The sequence below is a fragment of the Genypterus blacodes genome, unplaced genomic scaffold (genome assembly GCF_046128005.1).
Source record: "Genypterus blacodes isolate CSIRO-AG114 ecotype Tasmania unplaced genomic scaffold, CSIRO-AGI_Gbla_v1 ptg000036l_1, whole genome shotgun sequence".
NCBI lineage: Eukaryota > Metazoa > Chordata > Actinopteri > Ophidiiformes > Ophidiidae > Genypterus > Genypterus blacodes.
In genome coordinates, this window is record NW_027466849.1 from 2123527 (window position 1) to 2142169 (window position 18643).

The 18643-nt window shown below is 47.3% G+C and overlaps 1 protein-coding gene across 2 annotated transcripts in view; it reads right to left on the reverse strand.

The window, feature by feature from the left end:
* The window catches only part of nav2a (neuron navigator 2a), a 76318-nt gene that overhangs the window by 33136 nt on the left and 24539 nt on the right, over positions 1-18643 (reverse strand). Inside the window, exons 7-11 of one of the 2 annotated variants that reach the window (XM_076147010.1) lie at positions 12297-13530; positions 10821-10927; positions 10605-10713; positions 9443-9856; positions 5063-5185 (exon numbers count right to left, since the gene is read on the reverse strand). In XM_076147010.1, the coding sequence (XP_076003125.1) occupies positions 5063-5185; positions 9443-9856; positions 10605-10713; positions 10821-10927; positions 12297-13530 (1987 nt within the window). Of the gene's footprint in view, positions 1-5062; positions 5186-9442; positions 9857-10604; positions 10714-10820; positions 10928-11047; positions 11209-12296; positions 13531-18643 lie in introns of those variants that run through there. The other variant, XM_076147011.1, reaches the window with a different exon arrangement.

Here is an 18643-nt window from a genome sequence, read left to right on the forward strand (position 1 = left end):
TTACGAAAAGAATTCACCAGAATATTTTGCTGGCTTGGTTTCGTCAAGTTTTCCTCCATCTTCTCTTTCTCATTTCCTCTCTCTAGTGTTTTCTATTCCATCTAAATCCCTATTGCAGTGATACTCCTCCCACACACACACACACACACACACACACACACACACAAACACACACACACACACACACACACACAAACTCGTGGGTAGAAAATCTTTTTTTTCTACATGTAAATGTAAAGGTGGAAGGGCAGCATCTGGGGAACATACTTTGTGTGGGTGTTGGGTGGGTGTCTGTAGCTTTGGACCACAGCTAACAACCTGTGTGAAGCATCCACATCTGGGAGAAGATTGCAGGTTCAGACTCACTCCCTCTCTCGCTCCAGCGTGGCCCTGAACACCTCGCCTGCCTGGCTTCATTACAAAGACGCACCGCTGGGATCGGCAGAGACGCTGCTCTCGCATTAACATAGCTGGGAGGGATTTATTGCGTTTAATATTCCAGTGTGAGCCTGTTCAAGTGTGGAAGAAAAATAGTGTGTGTGTGTGTGAGCAAGAGATAAGGTGGGGGTGGGGGGCAAAGATGAGAGCGCTGATATGTTTTAATGTTAGCAGCAACTAAAGCTGACAACAGACCCACACACTCACCTCTCAGTGACACACATACACACACACACACACACACACACACACACACACACACACACACACACACACACACAGACACAGACACAGACACAGACACACACACACACACACTCGCTCTCAGTGTCACACACTCAGTGAATGTAGGGTTGATCAATATGTATTTACACAATCTTTTATTTCCCTTCAGGCGCCTGCGTCAGTGTTTCGTCACAGCATGTTTCAATAGACCAGTGAGTGACTGAGTTCACCTATGAGGCAAACATGTCTTTGTTTATCTTCTTCTTCACTGAACAGAGGTGTCACTGACGTCCAACTTACTAACTACAATCATCGATCATACGCATCTGAATGAAGTTCTGGGAATCGGATTATTGAATACATGGAAACCACTGACAGCAACTCCACTCCACTCTCTCCTGGTGTCCCCTCGTGGTCCAGACACACCTGCTCAGGCTGCTCGTCCCAGTGACATTGTCTCCAAGCAGGACATAACTGACCCCCCGAAGGTGTGTGTGTGTGATTATCATACAAATAACACTCTAGATTCAGGAGGGAACGTGGTCGGTGGCTCATGAAGGAACAAAGGGAGAGGAGGAGGAGGAGGAGGAGGAGGAGGAGAGTAGATATTATTATTACTTTGTGAGCCCCGAGCACAACCGCAACACTGAGGAGTGCAGGTGGTGAAGGGCAGGAGAGAGACAGAGAGAGAGACAGACAGGCAGAGAGGCAGACATGTACAGTGCCAGGTGTCGGCTGGAGCTGAGGAGAGGAGAGGAGAGGAGAGGAGTTGATAAGGAAGGAGGACGGTGAAGCTCTCTTCCCCAACCTGAGGCCAACAGGGAACCTGGTCAAGTCCAGACAGGAGAGATAACATATTATGTCTGCAGGCCTGTGTGTGTGTGTGTGTGTGTGTGTGTGTGTGTGTGTGTGTGTGTGTGTGTGTGTGTGTGTGTTTGTGTGCGTTTGCGATTGAGCCGCTGTGTTCTAGACAGCTTCATTTCAGTTATAAGAAGGATTATAAAGCCGCTGGGAGAGAGGAAGGGAGAAGACTCTAAACTAGAAACAACTCGAATGTCTAATTACTATAAATACAAAAATAACATTTAATCTAAATCTGCAAACATGAAACCTTAGTGGGGATATCAGGGGCATCATTTAGACCACGCCTGGAAGAATCTGGCAACAAAATGGAGGAAAAAGGCCCAAAAACAAATGCTGTAGGACTTAAACATTCAGCAATGGTGGGAAAGAAGGTCTTGTTCAACAATAAGAATGATTAAACATGACCGCACAGAACCACTGAGTCAGCAGATTGAACAGTGGCTTTGTTTTCTGAATCGCAGTCACCGAGTTACCAGCCAAAGCGTTTACACACGACCACATGGTGGCGCTTTACCATAGCAACAGCCATCAATGTGTAGCTTACAGTTCATCAACACACACTTCATCCACACACACTCAATCCACATAACAGGCAAATAATGTAAACACTGACGACAGTACACTAGATTAGATCGATCGATTTGTGTTCTCCTCTCTCTTCTTTTTGGTTCATTCTCATTTAGGATAGAGATGAAATCATGAGCTTCAGTAAGAGGGAGGGGCCTCTCTCTCACACACACACACACTGACACACACACAGACAGAGGTTTCACACCACAAAGAGCCTTTCTTTGTCTGCCTCAACAAAGGAAATTCAAATCAGAGGGCAGACTGTTATAGATTGCTTCCTCTTTCTCCAGCTACTGAGATAAATGACAGATAATCACACACACACTCGCATACAAACACACACACTTCCATTGTCTCTATCTATTTAGTCCTTTGTGTTGTCTTATGACTCTGCGTGATCTGCATTTGCATCCACCCGCTCACTTGCGTGGTTGTGACTGTTGTAGGTGAGTAATCAGGCAGCCGATCGGCCTCAAGATCGATCTGTGACGGCAGCTGACCCGTATCAATCTGTCACATCTGTCAGCAGCTCAGCTGATAAGGCCACGTTTCCTCTGGGAGTTTCACCTGACTGAGTTTCACCTCGCCAGCCTTTGTTTGAGTGCCAGGATGCATCACATCAAACGCAAGAGGCCAAACTCTCAAACAAGGACACGGACCTCGGAGTGCTCCGGCTCCTCGCTGGTCCAGGTTTTGGTCCGATCCCCAAAGTCCCTCTCCCACCCTTTGAAGAACTTCCGCCCTCGGCTCCGTTGTGTTTAAGCTGCATCAGGTTTATAGGAGGACACTTCCACACCCAGAGAGCAAACACTGCACACTCATTCACTTACTCACCCAGACCAAAGGTGAGAAGTAACAAACTACTTTTGCTCAATTACTTTATCTAAGTACACGTGAGAGGTTCTGTTTCTTTGCTTATTTAGTTTTTCCATTTTCTGTCTCTCTCTCCTCATGTCTCCTTCCTCTCCCTCCTTGCTTCAGGCTTCACTCCTTCTCATTCATACTGAAGTAAAGGATTTGAATATACCGTGTCGTTCACCGCCGACTGTTACAACATGCAAAGCAGAGACCTCAGCTACGCCCTCCCCTCCCCCTCAGCCCTCCTCCACCTGCCCAAACTGCACCATTAACCCCCCTCTCATGTATCAAATGAGCCTCATGTTTTACAACACCACCCAGTCTTCACCCTTCACCCTGCAGCTCCAGCGGCTTCCGTTTATTATGCTAATGCATTAATCCGCCGCTTCCCCAACTCTACTAATTAATCCCAAACTAAAACCAGCGAGCGCATTTACCAGACATTCCTTCAGGCGAGGTGGGGGGGAGGAGGATGAAGGGGGAGGGGGACTCTCCTCACCCCCCGTCTTCTTTAAGATCACTCTCCCTCTTCTCTCTAATTCTCTAATCATAGGAACGTGATAATAAACCTGTGTGGAGATCATGAAAGAGCATGAAATGTGAAGACGTGCAGATTTCAAGAAAAACGCAACACCTGCCGCCCACGTTCCATTAAAGCTCAGAGAAACATGAAACGCACAAAAAAAACCCCACAAACTTTTATCATTTAATTGCTTTCCAGTTTCTGTTGCGAGCCGCAGCCTCTAATCGACGAACGATGAAAGGTGAAGAGCGAGAGAGGAGAGAGAGAGGGGAGAGGGACAGGATGTGTTAAATCCCCACACTTGAGGGCTCGAGGAGTGTGTGTGAGTGAGGGGTCAAAGGCCAAAGGTCCAAAGTCTGGAGGACAGGAAATGAGACACACCTGAGGATTTACACACACGGCTGCCTGTGGCGCTCAAAGAGACAAACAAAGCCCGTACAGATGTGCCACACTCAGCATTTAAGACAGTTGAAATCAATGAAAATAAACATTGAATTCTCCATGAAAGTGTGCTGCAGCTTGTACATATGAAGAGCAGACTCCTCTTTGGAACGCTTGCCTCTCCTGCCTTCAGGGGGGCCACAGCACGCAGTTCAAGAAACCACTCAAACTACACAATTCCTTACTTTGGCTGGAGATAGCAGATTAAAGTACACAGGGGGGATTAGGCGGATCCAGAAAGCTGTATTTGCATCTCATATTTGGTAAAAAATAGTCTCAACGGTGTCTGAGGTCTGTGAATCAAATATCAATTTCCTCCGACAAGACAGCCAGAAAGTATTTCTTATTGCTGATTCGCAAGAGATAATTATCAAAGATAAGTCGGTCCGAACAAGAGCGAATGTTGAAATTATTAATAAAGTGGATTAAAACACTCAGGGACACCAAACATGATGCTCTCATCTTCCTCCTTTGTCTGTTCTGTCCCCGTTCATCTTCCATTCACTTGTACAGCCACGCGGCAATCCATCTTCATATCTCCTCCCCTCCCCCCCTTCATCCCCCTCTGTTCGGGCCTTTGCTTGCCCATTAACCACTTCCATCTGTCAACTCGCCGGCAAGGAAATCCCTCTCCACAACACCAAGACGGCAGCGTCTGGACCAATCGCTCACGTCGACGCCGAGTCTGAGTCCACTCGTGGAAAGTCCCACATCTCACACAAACTGCTCTGTCACGTTATCTCGATAACAGCGATGGGATCTTGCCGGCCTTCTACAAGTTCACAGCTGAGCGATGTGGTTGCGTAAAGCTCAGTTTCATCACATCGCCTGCATACTGTATGTGTGTGTGTGTGTGTGTGTGTGTGTGCAAGTCAGAGCACAACCTGTTCAATATGCATGTGTAAGACAGAGATAACATCAGAGAGAGACAGGCACGCAGATCTACCCTCAAAATGTAAAAGTGTAAAACTCTGCTTGTGGAGATGTAACATGGATTTAATTATCGGTCAAACACAATAACTTGACCTGAATCCATCATTTTTTTACTGCTTATCTGAGTCGGAGAAGCAATTTCACATGCACGGAAAACGCTGATGTCACGGCTCCGTTTCTCCTGGCACAGTGTTCCGTATTCAAGCGTACCTGTCGGCGTCTCCCTGTCCGGACGAGGCGTTTCGGTGGAGCGTCTCCCGGACGGCGGTCATGCTGTCAGGCAGGCGGTTGAGGCGTCGCGTGTACAGACCCAAACCTCCATCAGTCATGTAGCTGCAAAACGAGAGACAGACAAGAGTTAGTACAGACACAGCACAGCGGATATTTGCACATTTAAAGGGTTTAAGGAAGGCAATTGAAAAAGCAGAAGAGATAATCTGAGTAAATGATTTAAATGATTCTTCCAGCTTCTCCTTTTACTTGACAGAAGGGGAGGAAACCACATCCATGTAAGTTTTCCCACCGAGGCACAGCTCTCATCAATCTCATGCTCGGCCAACGCCGCAGCGCTCAGGACTTCGCCAACGCGGGACGACAACAGCCCATCAAACAAGAGGCAGCCGGACGGGACGGGACGGGACGGATCTGCTCAGCACTCAGGGGTATTTAGACTGAATGGATGCTGGGTGACCATTAAGAGAAGCTAAAAACATAGAGCGCGTATGTGTCGGCTCAGTAAGTAGGCCATTCACTTCACTTCTTAACGGAAAATGACTTCTGGAGGGAGTTGATTGATTGCTCAGCTGAGTCACAGACCGACCGTTAGTGGCAGTTAGAGTCTAAAGCCGACGTCCAACACTTACACAAACATTCCCGGTAAAGCTAAAACAACGGCACCTAATTCCTTAAATATTTACCCGCTGTGGAGATTCTTAATGGGTATAAATATTGACTCATTGCGCTTGTTGGTAATTTAATAAAAACGTTGTTGATTTAAGCGACAGGCTGCAGCATTCAGGGGCCCAACAGGTCCGAGTGGTTTCTGTCAGCTCAAAGTTTGGAACGGTGACAATTTTGTTTTTGCAGGTAAGTGAGTACAAAAATAAGAGAGTTTTAGAGAGTATTACCTCTAAAACACACACACACACACACTCATGCATGTACATTATAAACACAGTACAGTGTTGTTACAGTGGAGGTGTGACCTAAAAACAGAGCCTCTTTGTGTGACCTGAAGTCAAACGGAATCGGCCTCTGAGACTGAGATCTCGGCACGAAGCCCAAACTAAATCATCCCCAGGAGTCATGAGTAGTGAGGCGGCGTATCCAACCCTTTTTTTATACAAGTACACACACACACACACACATATACGGTACAATAAATCTTTCTCACCAGCTGTTTCCACCCGTGTCAAAGCGTCATGGAAACTCCATAATTACCTTGACATTAATGCGATTAGACCAAGATTATGAGATTGCAAATCAACTTATCCGAGCGTATGAACCTCGTAATGAGAGTGAGACACCTGCATGCACTGTCTCACTTGCTCTCCTCATACTTCATGATAACCCAGATTCAATCATGTACATGTCATGTCTCATAAAACAGAATAAGAGTAGTAAGAGTTGTTCACTTGACTACTTTTTAGTTTAATGGTGGAATTAATTATGGACCACAGCCGGTATGACAAAGCAATGTCTGCCGTCTTTACCGTTTTTCAGAAATCTTGCAAACAGTCAGATTGATAGAGCTGCTGAATTGTGCAGATTTCATTCAGATAGAGAGATAACAGCTGATGAAGACAGCTGAAGGATGTCCCGGCTAAGTTGTCCTCTAAGAAACATCATTCCAAAAAAAATGTCACCTTGAAGCTGACCTGGCATCCACACACACACACACACACACACTACAGCTTCACACACATGAGCGACTGAGCCTCCTCTTCCTCTGGCTTCAGATGCCTTTTAACCTATAACCTTCAGCAGCAGTAGAGAGCGTGTTCAAACAAGGAGGTTTAATAGCTGTAACTCTTAAAGCTGAAGCTGAGGACGGCTAAGTACGGTTCCCACACACACACACACACAAGCAGCTGACTGAAGCAAACAGGACAGCGCAGACATTTGACTTCAAGTACTGAGTGTATATACGTTTATATACAGTATATATTTATGCACAGACATCCCAGGGAGCTTTACCATTATTTCTTATTGAAAGGTGAAACACAGACGTACCTCTCTGCCTCAAACATGGCAACACACTTTATCCAAAGCAAAATACACAGGTCCAGGTGAGGGTTGATGCCCGTTGATAAAATCTCCAAAACAAGGTGGCCGATTCCAACCGTCTGGCAGCTGTTTGTGCGTGTGTGTGAGCGTTATCAGGTCTGAACATGCGTCATGTGAATAATATCAGGGGGTGAGAGCGTATTTGATCAAACTGCTGTCAGAAGTGAGGAGCTCTTGCAGAGCAGTGAATTATCCATGGATCTAGGTTAGTGTGTGTGTGTGCGTGCCTGATTTGAATGTATATGTGTAAGTGTGTGTGAGTGTGTTGCTCTGTTGGTGCTCAGTGTTGGTATGCAGCCTCTCTCCTGAACACCACATGCTTTCCCCCGCTCCTGGCTGGAGGATGGGACACACACGCGCACACAAGGTGGAGCCGGGAGGGAGGGGGGAGGGGTATTGGATAGGGTGGTGTGTGTGGGGAAAGAGAGGGGCATGTTGCTGTGCACCTTTTTATACGCTGCACTAAATGGTTTCATTACTCAAACAAGGAGGAAAAAGTCTGGGATTTCTAATCATATCTGGTTCCGAATCGGCATCAGAATACACATTCCCAAAAAAGGGAATAACAGTCTGGCTTTGTCCAAAAACAAACTGGGCAATCTACAAGCAGCACATTTACATGCTGTCAATGCTGGGAGCATTTGTCCTGCACGTTAAAGCAGCAAAAAGAAGGCGTTATTCTGCAGCGGTGCCTCATTTGTGCGGTGAAGCGGCGCCTCAGCACGGGAGCAGAGTCTGACCACGCATCAGCTCTGTGTTGAAGAACCAGTTAGAGCGTCGCGTGGAGGGGCTGATGGAGCTGAAAGTGCTAAATGGCCTCAGGAGAGCACAGAGGGGAGTGGCCAGAGTGAGGGTGACTCCACCCACAACACACACACACCATGCACACACAGACTGAAAAAGGAAGGAAAGACGATGAAAGCTGGTGAGGTTTACGGACGAGTAACTTCACTTACTTACATAGTACATGGTAGAATACTTTATACACACAGCTGAAGTGACTAACTGTTAAAAACTTTAGTGAGGGACTGAAATTCTGAGCTCAAACAGGAGGTAACCCTTGTGATGTCATAAGAGTCAGCACCCCTGCACTTACACAGCGCCCTCTACTGCCAAGAAAGAGTGCTTGCAGGTTCACCACTACTTCCTGCGGGCCATAAGCTGAGCTCCCCTCTGTCCACCTCTGTACACACACACACACACACACACACACACACACACACACACACACACCTTTCCACTTCATTTTGACACATATCTTCAATTTGTATATAACTCACTTTGTCATCCATCCTGCTTTTGACAGCATCTCTCTGGTTTGAGAGCATCACACACACACACACACACACACAGACAAACACCAGGCTGAAGAGCATTTAGCCTACACTGATTACAGCTCTGTTTCCATCCTGCACATCCCAGACAGCCACAATTTAGTCATCGGAGCACCACAGCTTAAAATAAGAGCTGCAGAATCTGCAGAGTCTTCCTGGCTCTTGTGACCAAGCCTGGATATGAGATCCTCAGAGCGAGCGAGCGAGCGGCTCGCATCACTCACCTGTCCAGGTGTGGCTGTGGTTGGGCTTTTGTCTGCTTTGCCACACATACAGACATATCAAGTGCTTCAAGAGCACTTAGCTGCCTGGACTCCCACAGGTGCCTCGGGGGCCTGTGAATCAGCGCATATCCATGGGGGCTCGCAGAATTAATTCAAGCAGACCCATCCGTTAAATCGGTCAGTTTCTTGCATCTTTGCTCTGGCAGCTCGTAAGGCGTTGTTTTTTCATTGACACTGGCAGGCCTCATCGCTTACACTCTCTTATGTCTCTGGTTTTCGGTGCCATCAGAAGGCGAGGTGGCGCCGTTCACAGTTTCATCTGATAATAACGATGACAGCAGGAGGTTTAAATTGCACAGTGTGACAGCCAAGGTATGCAGCGGGCCTGTTTTAACATGGACACCGGCTCTCACAAAGCAAATAAACAGGTTATCAGGTTGACCTCTGCAGACATCCACATGGATCTGAGCCTCACAGTATAAATGTTCCCCCCTGATGAAGCTCACGTACCAGATAACAGCCCACACCCTGGTGATAAGAGGTTTGGTATACTGCTGCCCTCTGCTGGCAAACCTTCATACAAAGGGAACTCAAAGAAGCAACAGGGTCGCCTTGGAGCCAGAAATGAATTTATTTTTCGATTTCTTTACTATTCACCTTGTTTGCTTCTGCTCGGTTGTGAATCTTCTTGTCATTTTAAATCACACTGAATATTTGGGTGGAAAACATCAATCCACTCCACTCACCCACTGTTGATGTCATCGGTACGAGTCGCATTCTTGCTCAGCACGTCTCCATCGCTCATGTATCCCGTCACCTCCATGGCGATCCCCTCCAGGTCCACGTCGTCCGCGGCTCGGTCGCCTAGGTCCACACTGCAGAGAGCTCCGCCCCTGCCGGCCAGCTGTCTCCTCAGGTGACCCGGGTATAAGTAGCGGCCTGCCTGGCCTCCCGCCACGCGCCCGCCGTAGCCATTCCCCAAGGAAGGGGCGTCGCCTGCCTGCAGACGAGGGCTGGACTGGCCCAGTCGCCACGACGACAGTGATGGTCGGGTGGAAGTGATGCTGAGGATGCTCCGGCCCCCTACGCTGCTGTTGCTGCCACCGCTACCGCCACTGATGTCTGTGGTGACGTTAGCATCAAAGGTAGTTTCCAAGGTGCTGCACGTGCCAAAGAGAAGGCAGGATCACAGGTTCAGATCGGAAAGAAATATAATACATTTACATATTTAACAACATTTAAACATACTGATTAAATACAAATGTTTCATCTTTTTTACCCTCTTCCTTAACTTAGTTGTGAAGGAAAGTTGCCCCATGGTGATAACTTCTACAGTCTTGTCAACAAACCATATTTCAGGCTCAGTTTCAACACTAAAAATAAAAATACAAGGGTTTCTAAAAGGAACAAATTGGTTCAGTTAATAGAGCGTTTCGACCTGGTTAGACTCTGTTGTGCTGTACACAACTGAAATCCTCGGTTCAGATCCTCTTTGTCCACAGCATAATGATTATAAAAATGCCATTATACTGCTTGGAGAAGAAACTGAGCCAAATGTTAAGAGGCGCACAGAAAGCTTAAAACTCTGCCAACTGCTGAGCTGTTCACCCAAAACAAAGGCGTCGTTGTTGTTACTCACGCAGAGACCCAGTGCTTTTCACAAAACTCAACACGGACAGACAGAGATTCTGCATTGAGGTCAGGGTTCTGTGGGAGGTGAGGAGATCAAAGACGACACCGACGTCACGCTCTCCGATCAAAGTAAAGGTTCCTTTCAAAGAGGGACCAGGCTGAAATAGGGGGCGGAAAACCTTCAGAGACGAGATGAGACGCTGCTGGATATCTGAAGGCAGCTCAGTTACTGCAGCAGGGAGCCTGATACAGCCTCACACACTCACTCATCCTTACCTGTGTGTGACCTGAGTTCCTCGTAAACTGGACATGGTCTCTTCCAGGTTCTGCCGCAGGTCTGCAATGTTTTTGACGGTGCGCAACCGCCTCGTCTCAGGGTCTTCACCTAAAGGAGAAATTCAAGAAGAAAAATTCAAGAAAGACTCGAGGACAGAAGACACCACCAGGATACACATTACTTCTCCAGGGACTGACCCCCCACACCCCCCTCACCTGAGAGGTCCTCGATGGAGGGTGGGCCGCTCTTTGTGAGGGAAGCGTCTCCGCCTCGTCCTGAGCCGGTCTCAGCGTTTGCCGTCCCCTCGCCGTCCGATTGGTTTCTGGGAAAAACAAACAGTGAGACGGATCACACACATAGATTCTGAATTATTGCGCACTTAGCAGCGACCTAATATTCAGAAAATTGTCCTGAAAGAGGGAAAAAGCTGATTAGGAATTACAGTAAAGCTGCATTGTTTCAGGTCTTGTGACTCTGGTCCGACAAGAGTGCCTGCTAAGCCCCTAATGCCAGTCAAAGTTGTGTTTGAGGAATAAATCAATAGGGTTCAGCTACTGCACACTGCTGGCTCCTGGCTTTCTGGTCTTTTGGCCTTTTGGTCTTTTGTCCTTGAGTGCAGCACAAACTCACTGACTGTGAGCCAGCTGACTCTCACAACTGACCTGGTTAACTGGTTAAAACCTTTTTATTACGAGGCAGCGATGTGGGAGTAACTCATTTACAGATGCAAAGCACTACTGCACAGATTTTGAGGTGCTAGTACTTAAATGTGTGGAGTTTGTGATCTTATTTTGTCCATTTGCCACCGAAAGAGCTGCACTGTAAAAACCTGTTACACAAATTTGGCTAATGTATCTCTGTTTGTGAATATCTTTATATTTCTGCCTCAAGTGTGAATGTCCAGTGACAAAATGAGACAAGCATGAAGGAATTTTCATCAATAATGTTGTCATTTTTCTTCTTGGTTGTGGGGAGTTTTCTCTTGTTCTTTAAAACCAGAATCTATAAAGTAATCTAATAAACATTCCCAAATCTCAGATTCAATGTTCTAGAAAAGAACACTGAAACTGGAGGCTTGGAAGGAAATGAAAGGAAAATTCCAAAATAAAATAGCTCAGATGACTTTCTGACAGGTGGAGGTGGTGTGATCTTCACAGTAATGCTCTCTGACAGGAACACGGCAGAGGGGGAAGTTACTAAGTACTCAGGACGCGGGGGTAGGTGGGTGTTTTGGTGAGGCGGGGGTCACCGGCCACAGGTCAGGATGTGTAGAGGGAGACAGGAGGTCTGAGACAGGAAGTAGCTGCAGGCGAATGAGTCACCATGAGAAAAGACTCATTGAGAGTGAGAGGGAGCTCCTTCCTTATCATACTCAGACCAGGACAGAGGTCAGAGGCACACAGTTCTCTCTCTCTCTCTCTCTCTCTCTCACACACACACACACACACACACGCACAATGTCACAGATGTGACATTCCTGGTTAACTGTTTACAGATGACCCATAAAAGTCAAAGTTTGATGAATGATTTAGTACTTTCACATGCTGCCAGACAAGCATACATTGGGGAAAGACATTTTCTCGTGTCTGTATTATTGTATATATTGTACTCATTGAACAAACTCATTTCAGTTCTCGGTTAATTTTCTTAATATCCTTATATGAGTATTTGGAGCCACAGTGTGTTCTCACCTGTACATGAAAGGTGCGACGGTGGCTGTGTTGGGGTGGCTGTGGTGCTGTTGCGTCTGAGGTAGCTGCACACTGACGGTGTTGCTGGCTGTGCTCTGTGTGGTGCCTCCTCCGGCCACAGGGGCGGCGCCGTTGGCCTGCGTCTTACCCTCAGTGGAGGCCAGGCTCGAGGTGGAGCTGGAGTGTCTACTGTCTCTGTCTCTGTCCAGGGGGCTGCGGTGTGTGACCAGACCTGCTCCTAACCTCATGCTACGAGGCCTCTCCCCTGCGTCCTTTGTTCCGGCTGAGGAGGCTTTGCCTGCAGGTCCTGGGGCTTTGCTTCCTGGCTTTGGTATTCCGCTGTGTGCAGGGGCGGAGCTCTCCTTTTTGGCCAATTTACCCCCCTTGGGAATGAAACTGGCGATTTTAGAGGTCCGTTTGTTTGAACTGTCTGTGTCTGCAGCAACAGGTGCTACGTCCTCCTTAGGCTCCTCCCCCCTGAGCTCTGTCCTATCAGGGACAGACATTTGTTTGACCAACTCCTTCCCTCTCTCCTTCTCTTTCTCCTTCGCCCGCTCCTTCTCCTTGTCTTTCTCAGTGCCTTTGACAGAGCTCTTCTTGGCCGTCAGAGCTCTGCTGAAAGTGCGCTGGGCGATGCCCCTCAGGGCAATTTTGGGACTGCTGGCAGTCATGGCAACAGTTGTGCCGGACGACGTGGCGGCTCCGTGGGCTGTCCCGTTACCGGTACCGTTCATTCCAGGCCGGACGTTCCCCTCATCTTCCTCCAGAGGGTCAGTGTTGGAGCCGGCTTCAGCTCGCTCCACAGGTCCCGACCCAAGCTGCCTGGAGAGGGCGGCGCTGTCCGTCTGGGCCACTGCTCCATTCGAGGAGGCAGAAGACTTGGAGCTTCCTTTACTGTTGAACAGTTTAAGCTTCTCCAGCATTGACTTCTGTGTAACAACCTTAGCAGGTGCTTCAGTTGGTGGAGCAGCTTTACTGGAGGTCTCCTTCTCCTGTTTGACAGACAGCATGGCGGAGGAGGGGGCGTTGGAGGAGGTGGGAGAGGAGGTCTGCTTGGAGCTCATGGACTTGCTCCTCCAGGGCTTGCCATTAGAACCGGGCTGGGGAATGGCAGAGGAAGAGGAGGATGAGGATGGAGTGGAGGGGATGCTGGTGGAGGAGCTGACAGTCACCAAAGATGATGGCGGATGCTCAGTCATTACCGGAGGGTGTGAGGTCATGACCTCTGAGGAATCTGCAACACAAGACAAAGGACGTTGGTGTATTTCTCACTCACATAACACACACACAGTATCTACAGCTGTGGAAATTTAAATCTATAATCAAGTCTAAAAATCAATGAAAATCAATGTTTTCCATCAGTTACACGTACTTGATTAATCTTGAGATTACAGCACATGTTGTTCGACTGTAAATACAGTTGACACTAAACAACAGACTACAGAGTTGGAGGCTATGATTAAGAAATGAGGATTCTCACATCTAAATGTAGCAAAGCAGATATCAATATCAATAACAGTTGTCATTTATGGAGAAAAGCTGAGGAAACGGAGGCAAACGTCAATTTTGGGTGGTTTGCTGGATGGAGAGATGTGAGAAACAGACTGGAGTGAAGTTTGTAGGAGAGAAGTGAACTCCAGCTGCAGTGACACCTGGATGAACTACAGAATGAAACACACTCACTCACAGCACGGCCCCGAACTCAGTCATAAAATGAGACGTTTACATCCACCAACTGCCAACAACTCAGAATAGAACAAACTGGGCCCGATGCGAAACAAAAACTGTCACACTGTGTGTGTGTGTGTGTGTGTGTGTGTGTGTGTGTGTGTGTGTGTGTGCCAGTCTTGAGCCCGACAGGCAGATGAGCAGAGAAGCAGAGGAGAGAAGAGAAACCAGATGCTGGAGTGATTCTTCAGTGACCCCACACAGACTGGCCATATAAGGGCCTGGAGTTTGCTTGTGTTGATGCAGCCATTCGTGCCATTACTTTCCTTTGGGCGAGCCACCAGAACTGTTAAAGACCCTTTTGCACTAACAATGAGAGGAGCCCATGACAAACTGTTTATTAAAACAATGAGGAGCAGTCTTAAGTGCTTTTAAGTGCTGCCAAGCCAGGCCGGGTCAAGAAGCAGTGGCGCTGAGCTTATAAGGTCTGAACTTATACAGGTTGGTGTTGGTCTGCGTCTCTTTACTTAAGAAAGAAACTGTTACGCTTACTGCAGGTTGAGACACACAAACAGAAAAGAGATGAAAGCTTCAATAAGAAAAAAATACAAAAATGATCCCCATTTTCTACTTTAGCCTCCTGCACACCTGTGTTAATGATTATCATACAAAATCATCACAGAGAAGGAAGCATTTGAGAATCCATCATCCAAGCAACAAACGAATCAGCAGCATCTCAACATGGAAACTTACCCAAGAATGAGAAGAGCCCAATGTCCCGAGTGCTCAGTGAGTCCTTGTGTTGAAATTTGTAGTACAGTCAGAGCTGCTGAGGTTGCATATGTGTGTGTGTGTGTGTGTGTGTGTGTGTGTGTGTGTGTAAAAAGCAGTAGGAATTCAGGCCAATGACATTTGAATATTCAAACGCCAACGGCCAGAGAGAGAGGAAGAAACAGCCTAAGCAGGAGCACCGGCGGGAATGAATGAATCATAACAGTTCCTCTGATACGTACCCCTCTCACTTTGCACACACACACACGCACGCACGCACGCACGTGCATGCACACACACACACACACACACACACAGACAACACACACCCACACACACACACACAGTATAGTGAACAGTGTTCCACGTCCAAACTACATACTAATTCTAATGTTTTAAGTGCTCAAGTCACACTGGAAAATATAAGTTAGCCAAAAGTCCAACAGAATGTTAATGTTAATCTGTACCTCAATTGTTCCCCAATGATGTGTACAACAGAAATTCAGGTCAGTTAGTTATTTAACAGGCTTCTCAGCAAGGGGTCCTTAAAGAGACAGGGACGCAAAACAGCCTGTTTTCACTCTGTGTGCACAGTGGTGATGCAGTGAGGAAGTTTTTTTTTTTGCACTTTGACACAGATGCCTAAATGAAACTACAAATCTCTTGTCTCTTGTGCTGTAGCTTTTAAACTAGTGCCCAAAACTGCTGCAGTCATCTTAGACCTGATGGTTAATGGCCTTAAGATCTATACAGAATCATTTTCTGATATCCTTAATGATGCGAGCAGCAAAAAAAACGAATACATAAATTCCTCAGTGCTCATGAACCTGTGAGTGTGTGTCTCTAAATTCGGGCTGACTGCTGTGATTTAATTTTCAAATGGTTCATTAGTTCAGCATTTGCTCAGAATATTAAACACTGGGCCCATTTGTTCAACCCTCTCTCTCCCTCCACTTTATTTCATTTTTTTCAGCGCCTTTCATACCCTAATTGCACATAGCCAGTCTCTCTCCCTTCTGTTAAGCATTTAGCAAGAACAGCCCCAAACAATGCAGCCATTAGCAAGTGATTAGAGCCCAATTAGTCCTGCTAGCATTTAGCGATGAGAAAAGTGGGTCAGGTTGCTAATAGCCAGGCTTCCTATTGGTGGCGGCTGAATGAGACGTGGACCTGCTGTAATTATGGCCCAACAACAGAGACACAGGGAGGACTGAGACTCCAGGTTGGTATGAGTGCAATTCTAAGCAGGACGGAAGCTTTGATGCGACCAGCAGCATGTCTAGTCTCGTTCCGTCCCGTCCCGTCTGTAAATGAGGTCGGCTTAGATTTGAGGAACAGATGAAGAGAGGGAGAGACGGGGGGACGTGGAGAGGCCCCGGACACTGGGACGGCTGGTGGATGCCTTGGCTGGACCCATTGACCGGGGTGGACACGCTCCAGTTGGGTTGCCAGGCGCTGAGTCAGAGTGGTCAGTGTTCATCTCACTGGGTCAGAGGTCACGCTGGCAAAGTAGCTCAGGACTCAAACGACAGCAAGAGACTCACAATATCGTTTAGGAATGATTCAATTCTATCTCAAATAATTCTTGATTTGTCTGATTGTTCTGTCTTTGTTTAGTTTGAGCTTCATGATCTGATGATGCGGTTGAGGCGTAACAATCACAAAAATAGCCCAAACCTGCCCTGTGAGTGGGTCAGTGACCTAATGACCCCGTGCAGCCTGAGGGCAAATCCTGTAATGAAACTGCTCACTCAGAACATGTTGAAAGTGTTTCAGTCTTTGCAATTAAGCTGCTCAATTACTGAAAGTCACTTGAGATGAGAGTGAAGAGCAGAGAGAACACAGACAGACCACCAATATACTCTGCCTGCCATTACTAAGCTCTGTAACACGCTAAAGCGCTCTCTCCATAATTAAGAATAAGTCTTCAGGAAGAGGGAAGCTGAGTTTCTCCTCCGGACCAGGAGCTTTAGCTCTTGTACCAGAATGCATCCTGGTACCTGTGTGTGAAATAAACCTTTCTCTCTGCTCGGTGCAGCTGCTTGCTCCCCTCTTGGCCTCCTGATGACATGAAAGCATTATGGGGGAAATCGGTTGAAGCGAACCCAAAGCTGTCTTCATGGATCGTCACACTAGTATGTCTGTGTGTTTGTGTGTGTGTGTGTGTGTGTGTGTGTGTGTGTGTTAATGCCTGGCTAAGACTAGCATAACCAAGTAATTACATAGAAGTGTCAACAGTCAGTATGTGTGCGCATGTGTGTGCGCATGTGTGTGTGTGTGTGTGTGTGTGTGTGTGTATGTGTGTGTGTGTGTGTGTACTGATCCATGGTTTAGGACAGAGGGGGATGTTTGTTCTGCTCCGCTACTTCAAACGCTTCACGCTTTTTCCGCCTGCTGTGTTCAGATTTAACCCTTTACAAACGCATTGCACCGGTGAGCAGAGCAAACACACCGCAGACCTGCCGTGACCAAAAAATGCACCAACACACACACACACACATAAAAGAAACAAGCACTCAATGCATTCAAGGTTTGGTGGGCTGACACTGCGACCCCTCTCACGCTCACACCGGTCACAAGACATCACGCTAAACCTCAACCTGCTGACCTGAACGTGCCCGACTTACACACAAGTCACTCACACATACAAGGCTGGCCGAGCTTATGTGAGAGTGTGTGTGAGAGAGAGCACACTGACCACATGTAACACACACACACACACACACACACATACACACACACACACACACACACGTGGACAAACAGAAACACACACACACAGTCACAGCTGCAGTGCCCACACATGTTTCTCTGTCTCTGCTCTGTGTCACCCAGCGAACACACACACAGCAGAGGAGAAACCACAGGTCCGCATCTTTACTGTGCCACTCTGCAGTGATATTAATCCATGTGAGTGTGTGTGTGTGTGTGTGTGTGTGTGTGCGTGTTACATTGACACTGCTAAACCAATCACATCCCAAACATACAAACTAATTCAGCCCAAACTTCAAATTTCTCACCTTCTGTCACTTTCTCAAATCCATAAAAAACCCTTTTCCAGCAAAAAACAAACTGTAATCAAGTTGAGAAAACTCAAAATTCAGTGATTGTTCAACTTAACAAAAGACAAGTTCCTCTGGTTTCTTAAGTTCTTAACTCCTGCTTTCAAATTTGGAGTTTTCTCAACTTGCTGTGATTAAAAATTCATGAGCAAAACTGACTGAACCTGTTAAAGTCCTCTCAAAGGCTCAACGCAAACGACAAGATAGTTATCTCCACCTGTAAACTGCAGTCCTGGCTGAAGGATCAACAAGTGCCGGCTCACAAACCTCATGGGTGCCGTGGACGATCAGGAGACAGAGAAGGGATGAGGAGGGGGAGGACAGAAGAGGAGAGGAGAGACTTGAATCAGAGCTGGTTGTCCACAGACTGGAGCAGGGACACAAGGAGGGCGAGGAGGACGGGGGGAAGAGGAGGAGGAGGAGGAGGAGGGAGGCAGAGCTCTGTCACTTTGATGGGGGGGAGGGATTTGGCAGAAAGTCAAAAGGGGGGGGCATGGGAGGGGGCGAGCAATGACTGTCATCCTACCTGCTGCCTATCACGCAGCCCTCACACACACACACACACACACCCAGGGACATTAATGCACTCCCTCCTGTCCTCCTGAATCCCCTCCACTGATTCTCCAACCAAGCAGCAGATCATCATGAAAAGCTCTCCAGTTAATTTGTCACTGTTTAAATGCAGACAGACAACAGACTAACAACACTCTCTCTCTCTCTCTCTCTCTCTCTCTCTCTGTGTAACGCGGGGTAATGAGTTTAGACTGTGAACACTAACATGGCCCGTAGCCTAACGAGTGGTGACAGAAGTTATTCCAATTCCACTGTACAGACTGTCAAACACAC